Consider the following 21476-nt stretch of genomic DNA (forward strand, 5'->3'; position numbering starts at 1 on the left):
AGTCTTGCACAAATGGCCAAATTGCTCGTATTCTGACAAGAAGCTTCTGTTCTGCTGAAATCATCCTCTCCCTTTGGATGGGCCACTAAACCAGTCTACCTGCTCTTAATGACTAACTTGCAGTTTAGAGGAGTCCCGGTGCTGTTTGGGAAAGTGTAATTGATTTCATTGACAAGGCTGCTACACCTTCTTACTGAACACAGTTAGTTCTAACAAAAGTGGCATGTTCAGTGCTGTAAATTAAGGGCTTCCATTTTCAACAGAATCTTGAATTTTTGGTTTATCTCAGAGTATGAAGGCAACCCATTTGTAAAAGGTTAAAATATTTGTATAGCATAACAGAACAATTTGAACTATTCTCACCCAACTGCTGGCGCTGTTTCTTAACATTAATACCCACAATTAGTACAAAGTGAGTAGATGAAGTACTACAGGGAATGTTTTAAGGAGTGTGTGTCTCCTTCTGCTATGGAAGAATACAATTTAATTTAAAATCCTAACGTAACTAGTCTAGAAGATACTCCACTGCCACACTGAAACCAAAGTAGCTATTTTCTTTATGTCAACTGAAACTGTTCAAAACCTTTAATAAGTGACAGTGGCACTTCGAACTTACCGTAATTGATGGTCCAGCAAAAACCAGACTAAGCAACATCAAAAAGGGAACAGCCTCTTGTGTAGGTTCAATGTATGGCATACTCAGACTCTTGTCATAGCAATTAAATCCCGAGTGAACTGGCTTGAAGACATCAGTAAGTTCAAGAAAATAAAGGCTAACAACAGAAGATGCCAATATTGGCAACTAGAAAAGAAGAAAACAACAAATTACTGTTCAGAAATTGAATAGTAATGCTTTTGCAAAGACAACATTGTCTGTTAATAAATCTCTGCGATGTCTGATTTTTACATCTCACCGTTCCTTGTTATATCTGTTTTACCATCTTTAAATAACTAATTCTCTAGAGATATCATAGTATTCAATTGATACCAAGTAACTGTAGTCTGCCAAAATAGTCAAAATACTCATTCCAACCTTCAGCCCATATAACTTAGCTGTTTAACTTAGCCCATATAACAGCCCTTTCATGCATGAATCATTAATGGATAGACTTATTTTTTATTTTTTAAAGTAATTACACAATTTCAGTCTCCCATGTGGGGCCTCACCTTTCTGTTGCTCATCCTCACCCTTTTTGGTCCTTTATCAGCCATATACATGTATACAACAGTGTTTATAACCAAACCATTTTTTATTAAGTTTCAAAGTAACAGTTAATGAAAAACACTATCTGGTGCTTGCCTAGAATCTAAATATATAGTAACACAGTGTTTTGCCTTAGCACATTCATTTTGTAATTCTATCAAAAAGCAATTAACTTTGGCAAGATTCAGTCCGTGTAGAACCATGATGACTGTGGTTCACAGTTCTTTTATCCTCTAGCTATTTAATGATTTTAGCCATCACAATTACTTCTAGTAATTTATTAAGAGCAAAGTTAGCTCCTCTGGGAGCCTCGGCATACCACCAAATCCTGAAAGCACAGATTCAAGCAGTAAATCACTGTGGAAGGAAGTCTTTCAGGACAAGTAATAGCAAAAATGCGTTTTGAAGCCAGTGGTTGATGAGTAGGCAGGGCAGCCCTTCCCCAGGGTAGACAGTGGGGCATTCAGAGGTGACCAGCAGCATGTGATAGTTCTTCGCATCCTCTTAGTGAATGCCTAGTAAATGCTCAAAAAAGTTTTTTGATTGTTATTTCCCAGAGTCCTCACTTGACAAGGCAATATTGCAACCACTGCCTGCTCCTCCACTGTGCTGCAATAGCTCCCTCCCCGTGTCTCTGCTGCCTGTCTGCTTCCTTTTCTCCTTTACTTATACATATATATATTTTTAAGATGGCTATCACATTAACTTATCCTCACTATTAACTGCAGCTGAAAAGCAAAAACTTGACTAAATATATTTGCTTTGACAGATAGAATCATAAAAATTAAATAAGGTTGTATCATACCTCTTGAGAAAAAAAAACAACTCCCCTTTTCCATCACGCACCTCACATTATAATGAATAGAAACTGCCCTGACATAATTTCAGGCATGCTGAGATTATATTATACTTTCAATCTTCAGTATACATTTAGAAAAAAAATTGTTTGATTAAAATCAGTATCATTTGTCCCATTCTATAATAAAATAAAAAGCAGAAGTAAAACTGGATAAATATTTATACTGGAAAAAAATATGAATGAAAACTATAAAAAGTATGAACTACATGTGGCAGAGGGACAATGTTTTCTTGCATTAACTAGCCATTTTCAGATTTTTAAACACTGGGCTTTCTAAATGTAGACTTTTTGGACATAGAATATAAATTTGTGTGATTAGGGAAGGAGGATACTATCTAAATTTTACTGAAACATACTTCTTAATACAACTTAGGTTTTCCACGAAAAGAACACCTTTTGCTATTTTCAAAAGTGTTCTTCTAAACTAAATATACTGATGTTAGAGATCAGAACAATTTAGCTTGCCCGGTTATCTGTGTTCAAGTTGACTCAATTGTAATCTCATCTAGTAGAGAAGATGCGATGATGTAGAAAGGGAATGGGTATTGGCACCCTAAATGAAGCTGAGTACTGTGAACATTACAAAAATAAGATCAGGCATCTAGCAAGTTTGTTTCAATAACTAGTTTATATGTGTACAGGTATAGTTGGACCTTGTTGGGTCCCTTTCAACTTGGGATATTCTGGGATTCTATGCCATGTGCACTCACACACTATGTTACACATACATGTTACGTATAGCATATAATAAAACCACGTAATATGTAATATATTGCAATATGTATCAAATATGATACAAAAAATTATTACACAATATATAAAATGACTATTATATAATATGTATTTATACTATGTTAGAATAATTATTTACAATGTAACTTGAGTCCTGCTTCCAACTCATTACAGGAAGAAGTTTAGTTCTTTAGTTGGATACATTATTTAATTATTCTTCTCACATCCTGCTGGACACAGTCCCTATTAGCTATACTACAGGCATGCACGATTAGTCACGATAATGACTGTTTCCAGTCATTATACGGATGTGTAGGGATATAAGAGGACTTCCTTAAGTCTTCATACTAAGGATATATTTTACATTTTACATATTTTATTTTATTATTTATTTTATTAATTTTTTATATTTTATTTTATTTCATGGAACTGGGTGCTCTTCTTCCCACACGGCACAGAGACTGTAGAGCTGTTTGGGATAAGGAGCCTCCTGTCCAGCTTCCACTCTTGCTTGGACACTGAGACTGCACAGCATTTGAGTTCATGCATATTGCAACTTCACTTCTGCACAGTGTTTAAACGTTGAGGCACTGGCAATATCTTATTAACTATTTGAAAGCCATACCTAAATGACTTAGCAAGGGTCCAGGTCCTGTGAGACAAAGTATCTTATAAAAAGACATAAACCTATTCCAGTGAGCTAAAGGATCAAGATAGGCACAGGGTCTGTTACCCTTCCGATGCCTCTTCATCTAGGTTTCCCTAAAGGTTGATTTCCTAGGATGGAAACACAGGGCAGGAAAACTCATGGAAAATCTTTCATTCAGAGTTTCATCTTCCATTTCTCTAACATTGAGAACAGGAAAGCCTCTCCTGTACTGCTGGCCTTTACCATAAGTCCATCTCTACTCTGGTTATGGTACTCTTAGGCAAGCAGCTGTATTAAATGGCAATATCGAACAATCACAAGTAGGTGATATACGAAGTGACTTTTTATTGTGAACCACTAAAAAAAGATGTGGACAACTTCCTTGTTTTTTAAAAAAAAGCTGCTGTATGTTAGCTGTAATTTAAGTGTTAATTACAAAAATCAAAGAATCATGAAAATTATATTTCATTATCTTACAGTTCCACTACAGGACTCCCATATTATTTCTGACTGTAATTACCCACTGTGCTAAAAGAAAAGAAATAATTCTAAAGGACTGTGAATCCCTAACATAACTGCTTACAATTCTAATGAATAGGTTTATAGTCAATTTGCTATATACAGTATGTCTGATCCCACAGGACATTTTTCTTCCTATCTTTTTTAAAATACAAATATAAAATGCATCTTCAAAAGGGCCAAAGAAAAGCAAATGTTTCTAAAATCTACTAAACAGTATAAGTGGCTATTTAATATATGAATATTTATGGAGCGTTCTGCTTAAGGCAGCAGCAGTTCTGTAATTACAGACTTCAGTTCCCAACACCTTGAAAATGTCAAATATAATTAGACAGTATAATGTGTATTGTTTTAATTACAAAATGGAATAGGAATTTTCCTATTCCTAAGTAGAATAATAAACTCCCCAACCTCAGCTCACCTATCTTGACTAGTAAGTCTTTATACTCTTACTTCCTTGGTTGGCTAACAGAGAATGATCCTTGTTTGCCTTGCAACTTACACCTATAAATTTAGAATTTGACCCAAGTGGTAAAACTCCCTTTGGCTTGGAGTATTAGAATTGGGACCATAATCAGCATAGTTGCTGAAAAGGTTCAATTGAGTTTTTATTTTTTTAATGATTTTTTTTTTTTTTACTGCTAAGAGCCTTTATTAAGACCTAAGACTTTATTATTAATATTAATAAATGCTATTAATATTACAAAGACTGCTGTATGGAGCTAGGAATTGTGCTTTTAAGTGCTTGCTCTGGAGTGAAAATGTAGGACCTTTAACTTTACTATTCCATAGTGTCTCTGTAAATTCCCCATGGAGAATTCCCAAATAGCCAACGCTTTGCTAAAACCAGATTCCCTCTGCAAGTCTTACAGGCAAGCCAGTAGCAATCAGGTATTGATGGTTTCCTAAATGACACCATGGAAACAGTTAGGCTTAAACCACAGAAAGGCAACAAATAAGCACTACCCCTACCCCCAGTTCTTCTGTACTTTGAAAGAATATGCAACTGGATACATACATAATTAAAAAATCAGTAGCTTCTATGAAAATTAGTAGCTTCTACAAATTCCCCTTCTCTAAAGCTGTACACTGGTAGTTACATATCGAATTTGCCAGCACTTAACTAGGCAGAGTGCATATATATCTTCAAGAGTGTATCTTCAAACCCATGGGCTTTGTGAGAGCTTAGCCATCGAGTATCACATACTCAAATGTCTAAACATGTTTTGTAGGATATAGTTAGTGACCTCTTTTTGCTTTGCTAAAATGCACTACAGGTGTTATCTCTTTTCATGAACTCAAATCCAGATCCTCTCTCACTCTATTGGACTGTGTTGGTGGCTGCCAGGAGACACCTTGAATATTGGTTACAAAAGCGATTATCCTGGGCTGTTTCCGTGAGGTTAACTGGGGAAAAAATGAAATGCCTCTTGTGCAGTCATAGCAAAATATTGAAGTTGCTGCTCACTGTGATGAGCAGAATGACTTGAGTGATTTTTCTTGAGACTGGATGCAAACACAAAGGCTGTGGAATTGCCTTGTTTTACCTGCCTGCATATGCTAGGCAGAAAAGAGAGAAGTATGTACATAGCTTTCAGAGGAAGCCAAGCCACAATGAACCAGATACAGATTAAAGACAGTATGACTAGCCCACCTGTCAAGAAGGATTAAGTAATATTTGATAGGATACTTGAATCTTTTACATTTGGAAATAACGTGTGGGCTTGGGCGGCCAAAGAATTATTACATCCCTAGGTTGTTCTGCAGCTCTTCCACAGCAGACAAGGAGTTCCTGGGCACGAGAGCTGCCTCTTGATATTTCTCTTGCCTTCTGGTAATTAGGAAATCTTTTTAAGCAATCAAGTAAGCATACAGGATTGCCTCAGAGAGATAGCTAATGAATGCCATCAGTTTCTCCTCATAAAATCAACAACAGCCAAGTGCTTGGGAAAAGGATGGTCAATTTAAAAATTATGTTGTGTTTGCACTGCAAGGCTTTGGCATTGTGGGAGATTCTATTAAAATGTATTATAAATGTCAGTCCTTGTGCCAAAGAATTCATGGTCTAAATGACAAGGCACAACAGATGGATGAGACAAAAAAGAGGGCTGTGGTGTGTTGGAGGAGACAAGGTATTTCTATTCTTAGCCAACTACTAACAGTGACTGCTGCTTTCAACCTCCTTGGCTGTTGTCCTGTTGTACTTTGCTGTGAGCTTTGCAAGACAGGAGGAGAAACTGGAAGGACAGGGCTCTATTATCCTGACAGGAATGAATACTGAGGTCATGACTATGAATACCTTCCAGAAAAAGGTCAAGCAGAAAAAAATGTTATCAACCCAAATGCTGCCATTTTCTCTTGTTTTTTGGAATCCATGAGCTCTTATGCAGGGTCCTCAGCATGGCTCCTGCTCAGCTGCATCAGTGCTGTAGCTTTGCCCTCGGTGAGACTGCAGTGCTGAGCTGAGATTAAGACCAAGTATAGGTTTAATGACATTGCAAACTGGGCTATCATGAGGACTTCTGAGACATAGTACAGAACATAGGATGGATGTAGAGCAGGAAAGTCCGGTTTGTAGGTTTTCTATGTTCTAAAATAATTCTTAAACCCTCATGCTTGCAAGAGAAGGCATTCAGGCCTTTTCAGAAGCGTAAAATTTGCATCTGTATAAAGCTGGTTTTGCTTTTCTCTCTAAACTCCAGTTTCTGCTGCTTCTTGTACCTCTATTTGGATTAATCTGGCCCAAAGCTGTAAGGAACCGGCCTTTCCTCTGGAGGATTTTTACCTAACCATTGTCTAAGTTTTGTGAAAACTAATTGCAGAGACATGATGTGGTCTTTCTTCTCCCAGATTAACTCTATTGGATTTAATTTTGACTCACAGTTTAGAATCCCAGGTGCCACAGAAATCTATTATCATTACCATTGTGGAAAATTAAGTTATCCCTATTTCCAACATTGATTTTAGAGTTTAATTGAATTGTTCTGTGACTGCCAATTAGAGTCTTGCTTTATAAATACAACAGATATAACATGTATAATTCCTCAGATCTCTCGATCTTTTGCCAAATCTTAATGGAAAACCTTTCAGTATATGTAAGACCAAAAATAGAGATGATACACAAGTGATTAAATTTCTATTTTTTTCAGAAATTTCAAAGTCACACTTTGACTTTAGGTAATCCTAAAAGTGCTCTTTCTCTCTGTTTTGTTTGTTTGTTTTGTTGGTTTTTGGATATTTTTTTTAAGCAGCAATTATTTAGAGATAAATAATAATTATAATTAAAAAAACAGCAATTGTTTAACAAAAATACTATCAAGCAAGAATAATATAAAAATAATTATAAAATATTTCCACTTAAGTATATGCACTTAAATATAAAACAAACCCTTAAACAGAAATTTTACATCACATTAAAAATACCAGGAAAACATTTACTGTCAGTGTGACTTCAAAAATAATTGATGATTCATTACATTAATTATGATTACAGTTAATTAGGATTATTAATTAATTCAATGATTAGTTATAATCAATAAGAAACTACAAACAATGAGATTAGGATATTGCACACCCTGTTGATTATGATTCTTTTCTACTGGCTGCTGTAAATTTATGGCAAAACAAGAACAGCAGCATTTCAAAAAGCTGGCTGTTTTCAGGTCAAACTTTTACTAAATTTCAGTCAAAAGTTTCCCGAAAACAAACAAACAAAAAAAAACAAGAACCCCACATCTCTAGCAGACAAACCTGTCAATCCCTGCAAACTATGACAATTTATTCTACTCTCCAAAATACAATGTTTCATACGAAAAACAAAAATTACTGTGGGTGCCAACCCTTCTCCAGTGGCTTACTTCCATGCTCTTTTGCAATGTGTGAAATCTCTCCCTACAAACTGAACTTTTAAGTGAAAGGATCATCAGTAAAGATTACAATGTTTGTAGCAGTTCAGGTCCTGTGTAGGTAAGGTTACACAACTCACCGCTCATTTTTAATTTTGGCCGCAGAGTAACAGATTTTCAACAATTATAGAAGAAAATCACAGAAAGGGGTACAAGCATTTCTACTTTTGGAAGAGGTAATTGTTTGGAAAAATGATTCTCCTTTGATTTCTAATATGTTCAGGCCTTCTTTTACTAGTGAAGTAAAGAAGATCAGGAGGATGAGGTAGGACTGAGAAGGGAACATGACCCTCTTCCACTATGAACTATTCAGGCTACACTGCCCAAGCAAGTAGCTGAACACAAAGGGAGATCTAACATTGCAAATGCACTGGCATGTTTTCCCCCTCTCAGGACAACCTTAGCACACCCTTGGCACTTCCTTTTTTGTTACCATTTTCTGCTCATCTTCTCCTAAAAGCTAGTAGTATGCAGGCTGTACAGCTCTTCTGTAAACACGCAAGTGATGGGGAGGATATAGCGCTGACAGCTTGGTGAATGAATGTTAGTTACTTTGGATGAACAGCAACCTCCTCAAGCCTCAGAGTGGCTGTTAATATTATGGGGATGCAATGTGATAAACAAATCTAATGCAATGTGATAAACAAATCTGATGTCAATCCTCCGTGAGTCAGCCACATTGCAAGGTTAGCTCAATAAGCAGACTATTAAGGGTATTTTTCCACCTTCTCCTCCCCTCACACATGGTTGACTCTTTTGAGAGAAAAAGCAATATATGCGGTAAGCATTATGCTACTTCCACAGTATGGGGATCATTTCATCTTCTACAGGTTGTGTGTGTGTGTGTGTTTTTCCCCTAAGGCTAATTCAAGCATAACTGAAAACCTACCTAGAGAGAAATGGGACTACATTGCTCCTCCATGAAACAGCAGTGTAGTTTAACTCTTGCACTAGATACAAACATCCTGTTCTTAGTAAGGAAGATTTAGTTTTATAGCCCATTCTCCCTATGCGCTTACTTTAATCACTGCATTCAGTCAGCATCTTCTGTCTCATACAGCCACGCCTATACATGACTTGGAGGTGACAAAGTGCGTAATTTAAATGCGGTGGGTTATGCATGGCTGAATAACTGAAAAAAAAAACACCTCCAGATGTGACTGAGAAGTGGCACAGGGCTACCTAGTGATGTGTACAAACGTTTGACATTTCCAACCTAGCTCTGTCAGTAGATATTAGAAACAAATGGAAATAAAGTGCCTGGTGCTGAAACACAGCGAGCATTCTTTCCATGTATTTATTTCAATGGAAGCTGATGACCCGCATTTTGCAGGCTGGAGTCCTATAGTGATAGCACTTACTGCTTACTGTGCCTACTGCTCATACCACTGTTATAAGAATTCCACTGCTCATACCACTGTAAATAAGAATATAGAGCCTCCTTTAGGACCCAAGAAAGTTAAGTGTTCGCTCAGATTGACAACACCATGTTGTTTTGCATTCCCACATCTGGGACATAGGATAACGTATTAGTGCTGCTAAAGTCAAAGCCAGAATTCATAGTGCCTTCTACAAAATGAGGATTTAATCCAGGAATTTTTCAAGTGCGTGAGCACCAGTGAAATCTTTTTCCTTCACTAAGAACAAATGTATCTGTCCTGCATCTAAAATATGACCATTATCTTAGGAACAGATATTAGATAACCCTGGATATTTTCCAAATTCATATTAAAATATGAGGCATTCCCTGGGCAGCATTGGAACAGGCTGCCCAGGGAAGCGGAGGAGTCCCCATTCCTGGAGGTATTCAAAAGATGTGTGGATGTGGCACTAAGACACCTGGATTGGTGATGGGACTCAGGAGGTCAGGTTGATGGCTGGACTTGATGATCTTGAAGGTCGTTTACAACCTAAGTGATTCTGTGATTTCTTCTGCAAGTGAATATACTTCTATATTCTGAATATGCTGAAAAGAAACTGTCAGTTGACAAAGAGCAGAACTTCTTCCAGGAATACTCATTTCCAATATCTTCCAGAGGCATGTAGGCTTTTCATTATGGAAAAAAAAAAAATTATGCTTGCCTAGAGAGACTGAATTTTCATGCCAAGTTTTGACCTTCCCAGCCATGAAAATGAAGTTCACATTACCTATACAGTCTACTGAACCCTAAAATATCACATCCATAGTTAGGAATAAGACAGGCCAAGCGGCCTGGCAGTGCTCATTTTCATATGTATTAGGTTAGCAAGTTGCACAAGGCAATCTATTCAGCTCTCAAGAGCATGTGCTGATCGGAGGCTCTGCTATGCAGGAATCTTACCAGCATTTTTAAATAATCTCTAAAACAGAGAGTAAATCATCAAGTTTTTATCTTATGAATCATGAAAATTGAAAACATGCTTCTTTGTATAGCCTTTGATTTTTTTGGAAGATGACCCACCCACATTTTTCTGAAGCTCCATTTCTTCTTTACAGATTTTTAATTCCTTTTCCTTTCTATGTCTTCTGAAGCTCTAGCCTGATCCTTCTTTTACTTCTGTATAAACGAAGAATGGCTCCAGTGATAACAGTGATTTAAGAAGTGCATATTGGTTTTATGTTGTGACTCTGCTGTGTTAAAATCTGTTGAATTATTCTTAAATTAGACTGAAATCAAAATCAGGCCCACGGTATTTATTTTAAAGTTAACTGACAGTTGTCCTATGTAATTGCATTTTATCCCATCATGAAAGTTGCTGCCATCATGTGCTTTCATGTACAGGAGTTATTTCCATTCATAATGTATTCGTAAGGATCTCAACAGCAGAAACACCTCTGTGTCAGAGCTCTATTTGTTTGCTGCTCTTTCTAAAGATCAGGTCCTTCTGGAGCACAGAATTTGTTTTATTTTTATTTTTTACTCATTCTTTATTCTCTTATGCCTGAAATAACATCAGTTATTACAGATTTTTCCCTCTTTAACTGTGTTCTATTTTCCATTTGTATAACACAAATGCTTCCCTTTCCTACAGCTTTGGAATTTCCATTTCCTCTTTGTCGCAATGTCCTTTGTTCCCATGTCCTTCCTTTTGTCTAGTACTTGAGAGAAAAAAACAACCCTTTTTTATAATGTATTTTCTAAACAATTTACTTTTTCTTTACCCTAGATCTTCTAGGTCCTGATGCTAAGTGGAAGACAACAAACTGATTTTCTTGCTTGAAGGTGCAAACTTGATTTCCTATGTTTATTCACTGCTATTCAGGAGGGACTTCCTGGTATGAACAGGACAGGCAAAATGAGAGTGTGTGGCAGAAGAGAAAAAAGACATCTATAAAAGAATTGATAGTGTCTAGAGGAGAGAGCTAAAAAGCTTCTTTCCCATCATGCATTCAACTGCCATTCATGAAATTAAAAGGAAAGCGTTAATTAAATTGGTATTTTACTTTCTTTTTTTTTTTTTCTGGATCATAGGAGACACCTACCTTCTGCTTACAAAGGAAATTTCTATTTCATAGTAATGCCAGTCATCCACACTGGGCCACCCTTCTGTCCAATACACTTGGGAATTTCCACTGCCAATTAAATTCTCTTTGACTGGATCTCTTTGGATGAAGTATAACTCAATCTTTGGTTCTCCTTGAGCCAATCACTACAGAAGAATGTAAACCATCCTGTTCTTTTTCTGATGCTGTTGAAATGCTGGTATCTGCCTGTGCTACAAAGCTCTAGGAAGGCAATATCGTTAGTCTGATTAGAATTAGTGGGTAAATGCTGGTGGCTGTACACAGGAAACAAAAGTTAAACATTTAAATACCACCTGATTGCTGTTACCCTTTCTTCAAGCAAGTGTACTCGCCTAAAATGTGTGAAATGGATTCAAATCTTCCTGCTGTGTGATGGGAGAGGAATGACAGCTCAGAGTTTCCTAATCAAATGTATCAGGTGGATTGCAGACAGCTTTTTCCCTTGATGTTGCTTTTACTTGCATTGAATGCCTAAATGTTCATTGGCTCAAAAGGGGGCACAAGTCTGCAGTCCTCAGTAATTAGGACTCCTGGGGGAGAAGGGCTCACACAGGTTCTGGACTCCACTCCTGTGAAGGAGTAACATCAAAGTCCTAGAAGTTCCTTAGCAGCCTGTTCTCCGAACTGCGAATTCTGATTCCCTCTTGGAGCAGTTGGGTGCTGAAGAGGCTCTGCAGTGCTGATCTCCACCTCTTTTTAGATCTAGCTGTAGATGACCCACTGAAGTTTTCAAGATTTTTAAGAGTCCACATCAGAGTAGAGAACTCACCTGCTTCATATGGAGCCTGTACAAAGAGCTTGGTCTAATTTCTTCACTGCTTGCAGAGTCATTTCCATTATTCCTTGTAACAGCTACAGGGAGCTTCCAGGGGAAATGCCATACTACAAGTATGGCATTAATATTATATAAGGCAACTCTTAGAGCAGCAGGCACACGTTTAGTGCTGCTGCTCTGTAATTCATCCCATCTTGCTGCAGGCAAAGCCCACCAAACAGCACAGTTCTGTCATGTTTTGCAGGATCTCTCATTGTCCCCCGGCATCAGTTACTCCCAGGCTGAGGCCCAGACATCTCCCTTGCTGCTTGGATTCCCAAAGCAACAAGGATGGCAAGGAGAGAGAGGAAAACTGCCTTTTCTAGGGACTTTTCCAGGCTTGACCTCTCCCTCCTGTTCAAAGCCAATGTAAGTTGGATGGCACAACAAGCACCTTCCATCAAAGGGCTCTTCTTGAGCAGGCCTGGTTGCAGTGACAGGAATGCCTGCTGCTTCCATAGGAACAGCCTCTGCAAAGCTTTCCACTCAGTGCTGCGTACGTCAGGTTAGCTCCCGATCGTGCCCAGGTGTTTATGGAATATGGGGACAGAAACACTGCACTGTTACCTAAAATCCCTTCTGAACCCAATCCCTGCTTCCTTCCAGAAGACCTCCAAAGTCCTTCAAATGCACCTTCAGGTAATTCTTGTTCTATAATTCTTGTTCTCTGAGGTAAGTCACACGAACCTCACAGTGCCCCAGTCACTTCAGATGACCCCACTCACAGAGAAACACTGTGCTCAACCCCTAAAACATTTTCATCTCTTTCTTAAGTTTAACCCGTATTCAGCCCCGATCTGGCAGTCCACACTGGCTGCGTGCTCCAAGGCAGCGGCATCCTCCAAGTGCCACAGCAGGCAGCCAGTGCCTCTGCAACTCCACCTGCCACCAGCTGAGCAGCCATGGCAGGTTTTGCTCTGCGAGCTCCAGAGAGCCTCATTCCCTCTGCATCACGGGCGTTTTCAGAGGAAGCGGGGGGTGTACTGGGGGCGTAATCCAAGGGTCGACAAAAACATACCGCTGGCTGTCATTTTGAGATCGCTCCTGTTTCCCCGAGCAATCCTCACGAACGGGGTTTGTATGCCGGCAAAGAAACGCGAGCGGCGCTCGCCTCCAGCCCTCCTTGAAACGCGGCTCCGTGCCGAGAGAGCAGCGGAGCAGCCTCGGCATCTCCCCCCCCCCCCCGCACCTCCCGCACACAGCGCCCGCTCCCCGCCGCGGGCCCCGTTGAAGGCGAGGCAGCGCCCGGGGAGCCCGCAGCAGGCGGCGGGGGCGCCCCGCAGGGACCGCGGCACCCCCCGGCCCCGCAGCCCCCCGCAGCCCCCCGCAGCCCTCCGGAGCCCCCATCCCCGCACCCGCCCGCTCCCCGGCGCCGTCCCCGCTCACCTCCACGAAGTAGAAGCAGGGCAGCAGGGTGACGCTGTCCTTGGTCACCTTGCCCTTCGGCCGCTCCTTGGCGGACATGGTGCCGGGCTGCGGGCGGCGGCCCCGCGGCAGCGCTCCCCCGGCCGCCGGCAGCCGCGGGTCTCCTCCGCCCGAGCCGCGTCCCCTGCGCCGGGCTGACGTCAGGGGGCGGCGGGGGGCGGCGGCGTTAACTCCTTCGGGACGGGGCGGGGGGGGGGGATGGATTGGGGGGGATGGGATGGGATGGGATGGGATGGGATGGGGTGGGATGGGATGGGATGGGATGGGATGGGATGGGATGGGATGGGATGGATTGGGTGGGATGTGATAGGATGGGATGGATGGGATGGGATGGGATGGGATTCATAGGATGGGATGGGATGGAAGAGGATGGGATGGATTGGGTGGGATGTGATAGGATGGGATGGGATGGGATGGGATGGGATGGGATGGGATGGATTGGATTGGATGGGATGGATTGGATGGGAGAGGATGGGATGGGATGGGATGGGATGGGATAGGATGGGATGGGATGGGATGGGATGGATTCGATGGGATGTGATAGGATGGGATGGGATGGATGGGTTGGGATGGATAGGATGGGAGAGGATGGGAGGGGCGGGGATGGGATAGGATGGATAGAATGGGATGGGATCAGATGCTATGGGATGGATTGGATGGGATGTGAGAAGATGGGATGGATTGGATGGCATGTGATAGGATGGGATGGGATGGGAAGGGGAAGGTGCCACAGAGCAAGGAAAGCTCTGGCTGCAGCCAGTAAGTGATCAGCAGCCATGCATATGCAGGCTGAAACACCTGCACAGCATCCCGGCAGGTGTGGGGTGTGCAGGGTTGGTCCAAGGGGAGTTTGGGTCTTTTGCCTTGTTTCTGGGAAATCTTTCACCTGAAACAGAGGAGTAGAATGGCCCTGGGAGCAGTGGTCCTTGGATGGTCAGTATTACAGTGGGGATGTGCTCTGCGTGAGCTCAGTCTGTTAACAGCAGCTCACCTGGCCTCAGCACCCATCAGGGTGTAGTGGGGCCAGGTCTGAGGGCAGAACCGAGCTCATCAGCCCTGTACATGTCCCCTCAGCAACTGGGGCCTGAGATTTCTCTAATGCATGGAGTGTCTGGTGCAATTGCTGCTACAACCTTAAAGAGAAAGGAATTAACCTGAACAATTGTTTCCATGGTGAAATGTGTTATTTCGGGATCCTATTTGTGGATCAAAGCTTACAGCCTTTTTTCAGGCAAGCTCCTGTTGATGTCAACGGGAAGTATCCTTGATAAGGTCTGCAGGCCTTCTGTGGATGGGGTAGTGTTGTCATTCCTTTATAGCACATCAATAACATCTGCAAAGGTTGTCTTGTACCTGTAAGCTTAGCCCTGGGTTGTGGCATTTAGCTTTACCATTCAAGGAAAGAAGCACAAATTGAGTTGTCACAGTTTATTTCCTGTCTTTCCTGCTTTTGGGGAGTATGGGAAAAAACTTGCTGTTCTTGTTCAGTCTCCAGGTGGTCCCTGGTATTTGGGATGTTGTAGCCAGTGTGCTATGGCAATGAAGATTCCCACCAGTCCCTTGCCTTTTCCAGCTGTTTTCTCATTTATACACGAAAGGTATGTCAAGTCCATGCTCTGCACTAAGCAGACAAGCAAACTCTCATAACAAGATGTTAAAAGCAAAAATCTACTTGTCAGTCTCCATGCCTGCAGGCAGGTGTGGAAGGCAAATCTGCAGCCTGATTCCAGATCATTGAAAAAGACTTTCCAGAGCTCCAGCAGGTTGTTAGTGCTGCCATACCAACACGTGGTCTAGTCCTAACACTGTCTGAAAGGATTTCTGCAGCTTCTGCTCACCTGGGGGGACAGTGGCTCACTGGTACCCTGGGAACAGGGGGCAGTGCAGGGGGGCTCCAGGCAGCAGGGGTGGCCAGGAGGGTTGCTGGGAGTGGAGGAGCTGTGAGCAGAGGAGGTCCGTACTTGGCTGTCAGAGCCAAATTCCAGGAAATTAATTGGGTGGGTGAGTGCCTGCTTGTGGTTCCTACCCCACAAAGGTCTAGCCTTTACGTGAAAAGGCCAAAAAATAACAACAAAAACAAAACCCCTCCATTTTTGCTAACCTTGCTTTTGGGTTACTCCAAGTAAAAGAGGAAAAGTTGAGGAGCTGTAGCAAGATTTTGCTACTGCCAAATTATTTCCCAGTTGTTAGGGGAATAGGGGTTAATAAGTGATAGCCATTTAGAGTTGCATTTACTGTCTCAACCTCGATTGTTCTGAAGTCATGAGTCTGGCTTGGAAATCATGAGCACAAACCATTAAAAATGAAGAGTGCTTTGATTTCCTCCACTTTACACACAGATTGCTTCACTCTGCAACAGAGTAAGAGGGTTAGGGTGCTTCGTGGGCAGAACAAACTGAGAAACTCACACAGTGATTTAACTTCTGAAGCTGACAAAAAGCTGTTATTAATTAGTAGTGCCTAAAAGCCAATTTAGAGTGTAACTGTGAGTCAGGTACAGTAAAACACAGGGTAGTAGCCAACCCCTATTCTACAAATTTTTACTAGAAATATGTGTGTGGTGGGAAGGATGCAAGCTGTGTGCATGCTGTAAGGGCAGGAAGAGTTGTGTTGATTCTCTGGTTTTGTTTCTTACAATTTTGTGAATGTACTGGTAGAGACAGTTAGGAGAGGGCTTCTATATTATTTGGCCAAAGTGAAGCAATTGCAGGAAAAAATGCACATGTGTGTTCCTAAAGAGGGTGACTGTGTGGTGGGGGATGGGAAACATAGTCAGCATGGGACAAGGATAAGCCATTGTGTAAGTGGCCATCTCATCTATATGGTCTCCTAAATGAAAATGTGTTGGTGGTAAAAGATTCAGAAAATACCTCCTGTCCATTTCAATCAAGATAGTTTTACAAGAAAGTGGGGTGATGCATGACTTATGAATATTGTCTATGTGCATCTTTGTGTAGTATCTGCACTAATGCTGACAGCTCTTTTTAACCAACTTCAAGCAATCTCTGTAACAGGAAAGTGTCATTGAAATATGTTAGCATAAAACATAAAGCTGTTTCTGCTTTGCTTCAGCAAAACCAATTGAGTTTATGGAAAAATTTAAAGTACTAAAGAAGTCAGGGAACTAGATGATAAAACTCATAGATCTAGAGCATAGGATTCTTCTGACTCATCTGGAATAAGATTTTAGGAAGAGAGATTTATACTTGCTTTGATGAAAAGAAAATTTGGCTATTTGTGTATGCCCCTGGGATTTCAGGTGGATTTTTAAAAGCTCACCTTGATGCAAAACCTTATCCTTGCTAAAGAAGTGTTGATGGAGCTTCTTCAAGTGAAGAAAGAGACCATAGCTCCTTCCACCTCTCAGGCAGAGAGCAGCTGCCACAGTTAATAGAAACATGATTTGAAAAGATTTTCCAGCTTAACCTAGCGTGTTGTCAAAGATACGCTGTATGGAAGTAGACTGCAGGTCCTTGCCTCTTTATCCAGGTGCTCTCTTCCCTCTGGAGCAAAGTCTGCCTGTATTCCCAGGCTTTGGTAAGCACTGGGCACAGGCAATGACTGTGGTTTTGCTGCTTCCATAGGAACAGAAAGCACAATACATGAACAGACCTGTGCTATATCACTGGATAAACCCCCTTGCAAAAGCAGAATGAAACAATCTGGGGAAGGATTAGAACTGGCTGAGACCCAGCAGGTCCATGGTTGCACAGCCCCACTGGCCAGACAACGGCACGGGGCACTCTGTAGCACCAAGTACAGCCAGAGGCTGCAGCGGCAGCAGCAGTTCCAGTTACTGTTGCTTGATAGCCCAAGGAAACCTGCTTTCCCCTGGCTGCCATACCATTTCTCTACAGAAAGGCCATTTCTGGGGCTGTGTGCATGGACCAGGATTAACTCTTTCTCACTATATGGATAGATTACATGGTTTTGTTTTGTTTTGCCCAGTGAGCATGGAATAGATGATGTGAGCTCATCACATTAAAACAGTAATCCTCTTCTGGAGAAAGCGTGGCATATGGGAACTGGGCTCTGCTCTGAGGAGCTGACAGATGATTTTTGTTCTGCTTTGCATGCCATATCAGAATTCAGAAATGCACCAGTGTGCGTGTGTGTGTTTCCAGTCCCTCAGGAAAATGTCTGGTAGGGGGAATTTGCTGTGTGGACTGAATTCACATATTACTCCATAAGTAAATCTGCCCTGTGCAAGGGAGAGAACATACTGCTTATTTTACAGTCATTCATTTCAATGATTGTTGCGGTCGTGACAGATATTTTTTTAAAAATACTTCATCAACCTGCTTTCTAATCTTTGGTGCAACTGCTTTAATACAGTCTGTTACTTGGAAGATACAAAGTGGTGGCTCCCAGGTCAAGATCCATGTGAGACAAAAAAGCAGTATCTTTTCTAGCATCCTAACAAGGTGTCCTGCATATACACCTGGTAAATGTGATGGAAAGGAAAAATGATAGGAGGATATAACAGAGGTGGATAGCTGAATGATAGCAAGGGCATTCCTTTAATTATTAGCATTTGCACTAGCTTCTAGCAAGTGCAAGATTATTCTTTCCTTATTTTATTTCATTTTATTTTTTCATAATAGAGCAAAGTCTTCCTCTTTGACCCATCTGTAGCTCTGATGTGTGCAGCACAGATCAGTCTTGGATAGATGGTGGCATGCGACAGCACTGGCAGATCTGTAGTCAAACAACTTCAAAACATAAAAAGATCCACAGTGCAGATGGGAGAGTTAAATTCTACTTTGATTTATAATTGCATCAAGCAATTGTTTCTCTACCAAGCTTAATAATCTCCTGTTGCTGTAAAGCTCTGTTTTCTAAAGTCTTTTCTTTGACTACTAGATATAGGTCACAGCTCTGAAGTAGCAGATGACTCTGAAGGATTTCTGTCTTCTGTGCTGCCTTTTACACTGTGGTGTTTGGTCTAGAAAATGAATTTTCTATGTTTTGCATGAGTCATGCTAGGATTATTTTTCTGAATCTACCACTTTAAATACCACCTATGAACACATCTATATAGCATTTTGCATACATAAGTGCCTATGCTTTCTGGCCTTGGGCCAATTTTGGTTTAGAAGCTGTGTGGCTGCGGAAAATAATACTGAACTGTGGTTTGTATGATCTGTTTCCCCTTGTGTCAGATTTAGCAGTGGGCTGAGCAGTTATGTGGCTTTTAGTGAAGCTGCCTTCTGGCTGGCTGTTGCAGAATATGGGAAAATGAGTTTATGTACAACATGTCCAATATGCTTTTATTCTAATGCTGACAATAGCATATCCTTGGTTACCTGTGTATATCTGACTTTAGGATCTTGTTATAGGCCCTGATGGTATGAAAAAGACAGAATGTGAAAATCCTAGCCAGCTTCTGGGATACCAGTGGCTCTTAAAAGCAATTTTGTTTATTATCAATAAACCACAGATCTCTATTTTTATGCAGTGACCTTCTGCCACAGATATTTTGCTTGACCCTGGGCAAGTTGCTTATAATCAGCTAATTAAACATCAGCCATTTGGTGCATGAGCTGAGGCAGAGGTCAAGTGGGAGGCTGCAACGATGCAATTAACAATAGTTCCCACAGGTCTAAATGGAAATGCAGAGGTCCCAGCAGCAATTCTTGTTGTCCTACAGATGTATGAAATAATATGTCAGTAAGGTGCTGATATACGTTTGACATTTTGAGGATTACTGCTACCGTAGCCTGCTGATATTAACCCAGCCTGTCCTGACCTCTGTATATATTTGTATGTAACCTCAGTTTTGCCATTTCCTGTCATGTTTTTCCAACTTAAGTAACATCCTTCTCAAAAATGTTTTTCTTGAAGTAGTATGCATAAACACAACATTACAGTAGATGTTAATGAAAAATGTATGCTTCAAATTCTGTGAACAGGATGCATGCATGCCTTGGAGAAGAAAATGTAGCAAGTGAACGGTAAAAACAAGATTGTGACTTATTCATAGGAGGTAACAGGAAAAGTGTCTAGAACACTGAAATATTTATTTCCAGAGTGTTCTTAGGTGTTCCAAGTTCACAAGAGACAAGAATATTTGATTTTTGCAGTATCAGTCCAACTTTAATTTTCCTATGAGAACGTCATTTATTTTGAAAGGCTGTAATTAAAGTGCTGTTGGTTGTCAAGGGCATAAATCGGGTGGCCTTAGCACTGAAGAAAACTCCTGTCCTCCACCATTAAATACTCATTTTCAGTTACTTATTAAACCCAAGTCATAAAAATCTATCTTACATGTATGCATGCTATAAATATGTTTTTATATACATATGAGGTCTCAAGGCTTAGATGCAAAGTGATAATTGAATGAAAGTATGTCAGCTAAAAATGGCTGCAATTTCACAGTAGCACTCAGTATGTATTAACATTAACTATTGATACTATATAGAACCAGAAGACTCTACCAGAGAAATAATAAAGGAAAACCATGAAATGCATCTTTTCTTTTTAATTTGTGTAACATCTTCCATGAAAATATTCTACAACATCAATCTGCAGAGAAACTCATTATCAATAAATGTTATGCGGAAATAGCACTGCACAGGAATCCGTCTATCATGTTATACAGCAGAAAGTGAAAAACTTGCTCTATGAATAAGTTGAGTAGAAATTGCTAGATTATAAAAACTAGTTGAATATTCAGGGAGAGAACATTCTTTATGAAGTGAACACTTGGGCAAAAATAAAAGCCTGTACCATCATTCTGTATCTTGGTAATGTAATGTGAGACTGAAGAGCTGTCAGGTGGCTTTCAGCCCCATTGTGGTTATGCTTAGAAAGGTGCTGAAATCAGCCATCACTAAATTTCATGTGGAAGTTTGTTAACATCAGGGGAATGTAGACACGAGTAGTCAACAGGTGTTCATCATAGAAAAGGGAATGTAATTGAGTAATTATTCATTGTAATATATAAAGATGTAACTATACATTTTGCATTATTATTAGTGAAAATAACTGAGGATTTTGCACTTGATGTTACAAAATTATGTCTACCAATGATTATATAGTGCTGTCAGAGCAGAGTTATGCTGAATAGAGATTGCTTCTTAGACATACCCTGGTATTCTGGATAGTTTTGAGCACAGAACATTACACGATAGTGGCAGAAAGACCAAACTGTTGCTGGATCACCACAGTTAAAGCTATAGTGGTCAATCTTTTTCCAATGACAAAATTATAATTTTTGCAAATTGTAATCCTGTTGTGGTATGATGGAGTCTACTGAACATATATTCTATCATCTGTCTGCACACATTCAGGAGCTGCAGTGCTTCCCAGGAACATGCATTTAGCACACCAATGGAGATCAGTACTACTTCCCATGTGCAGTAGGTGTAGTCTTATGAACCACAGTTGTGCACACAGTTATTTGAATATGTTCTGGTTTCTATCCATTACCATTGAATGCAGGCCTAATGCAGCCATTTAAACATTCTCTTTACATCAAAGAATTTTGCTCTGGGCGACAAGTTCATTGTCTGTAGAAACTTCTGCACCTCTGAAAGAAGTACATTGCTGGGATTCAAAGTATACATGTAAATCCTGAGTAGGAGTGTTACACACTTGTACCTGCTATTCCAAACAACATAAACCCATTTTTTTTCTGCCAGTTTGATTTTTCTAATACAGCTGCTCCTCCCTTTGAAACTGAAAGGAATGTTTTTCAAGATGTAGGTATGGCTGCCTGCTATGTCATTGACTACTGATATTTTGGTATCTGAAATGATATAATTATGTTCTTTTTTCATTTCCCCCTATTATTCATATTATTTATTATTCTATTATTTCAAAGATTTTAGGTAAAAAGCAACAAATAAGGCCTTAGATAAAA

The 21476-nt window shown here is 40.4% G+C and overlaps 2 protein-coding genes across 5 annotated transcripts in view; one reads left to right on the plus strand and one right to left on the minus strand.

The window, feature by feature from the left end:
• The window catches only part of PLPPR4 (phospholipid phosphatase related 4), a 31393-nt gene extending 17633 nt beyond the window's left edge, over positions 1-13760 (minus strand). Inside the window, exons 1-2 of the mRNA XM_068690594.1 lie at positions 13574-13760; positions 617-802 (exon numbers count right to left, since the gene is read on the minus strand). Coding sequence (XP_068546695.1) covers positions 617-802; positions 13574-13651 — 264 coding nt within the window. The 5' untranslated portion in view covers positions 13652-13760. The remainder of the gene's footprint in view (positions 1-616; positions 803-13573) is intronic.
• The window catches only part of PLPPR5 (phospholipid phosphatase related 5), a 257024-nt gene that overhangs the window by 91716 nt on the left and 143832 nt on the right, over positions 1-21476 (plus strand). The window lies entirely within an intron of this gene.

The sequence above is a fragment of the Anas acuta genome, chromosome 8 (assembly GCF_963932015.1).
Source record: "Anas acuta chromosome 8, bAnaAcu1.1, whole genome shotgun sequence".
In the NCBI taxonomy this organism is placed as follows: Eukaryota; Metazoa; Chordata; class Aves; order Anseriformes; family Anatidae; genus Anas; species Anas acuta.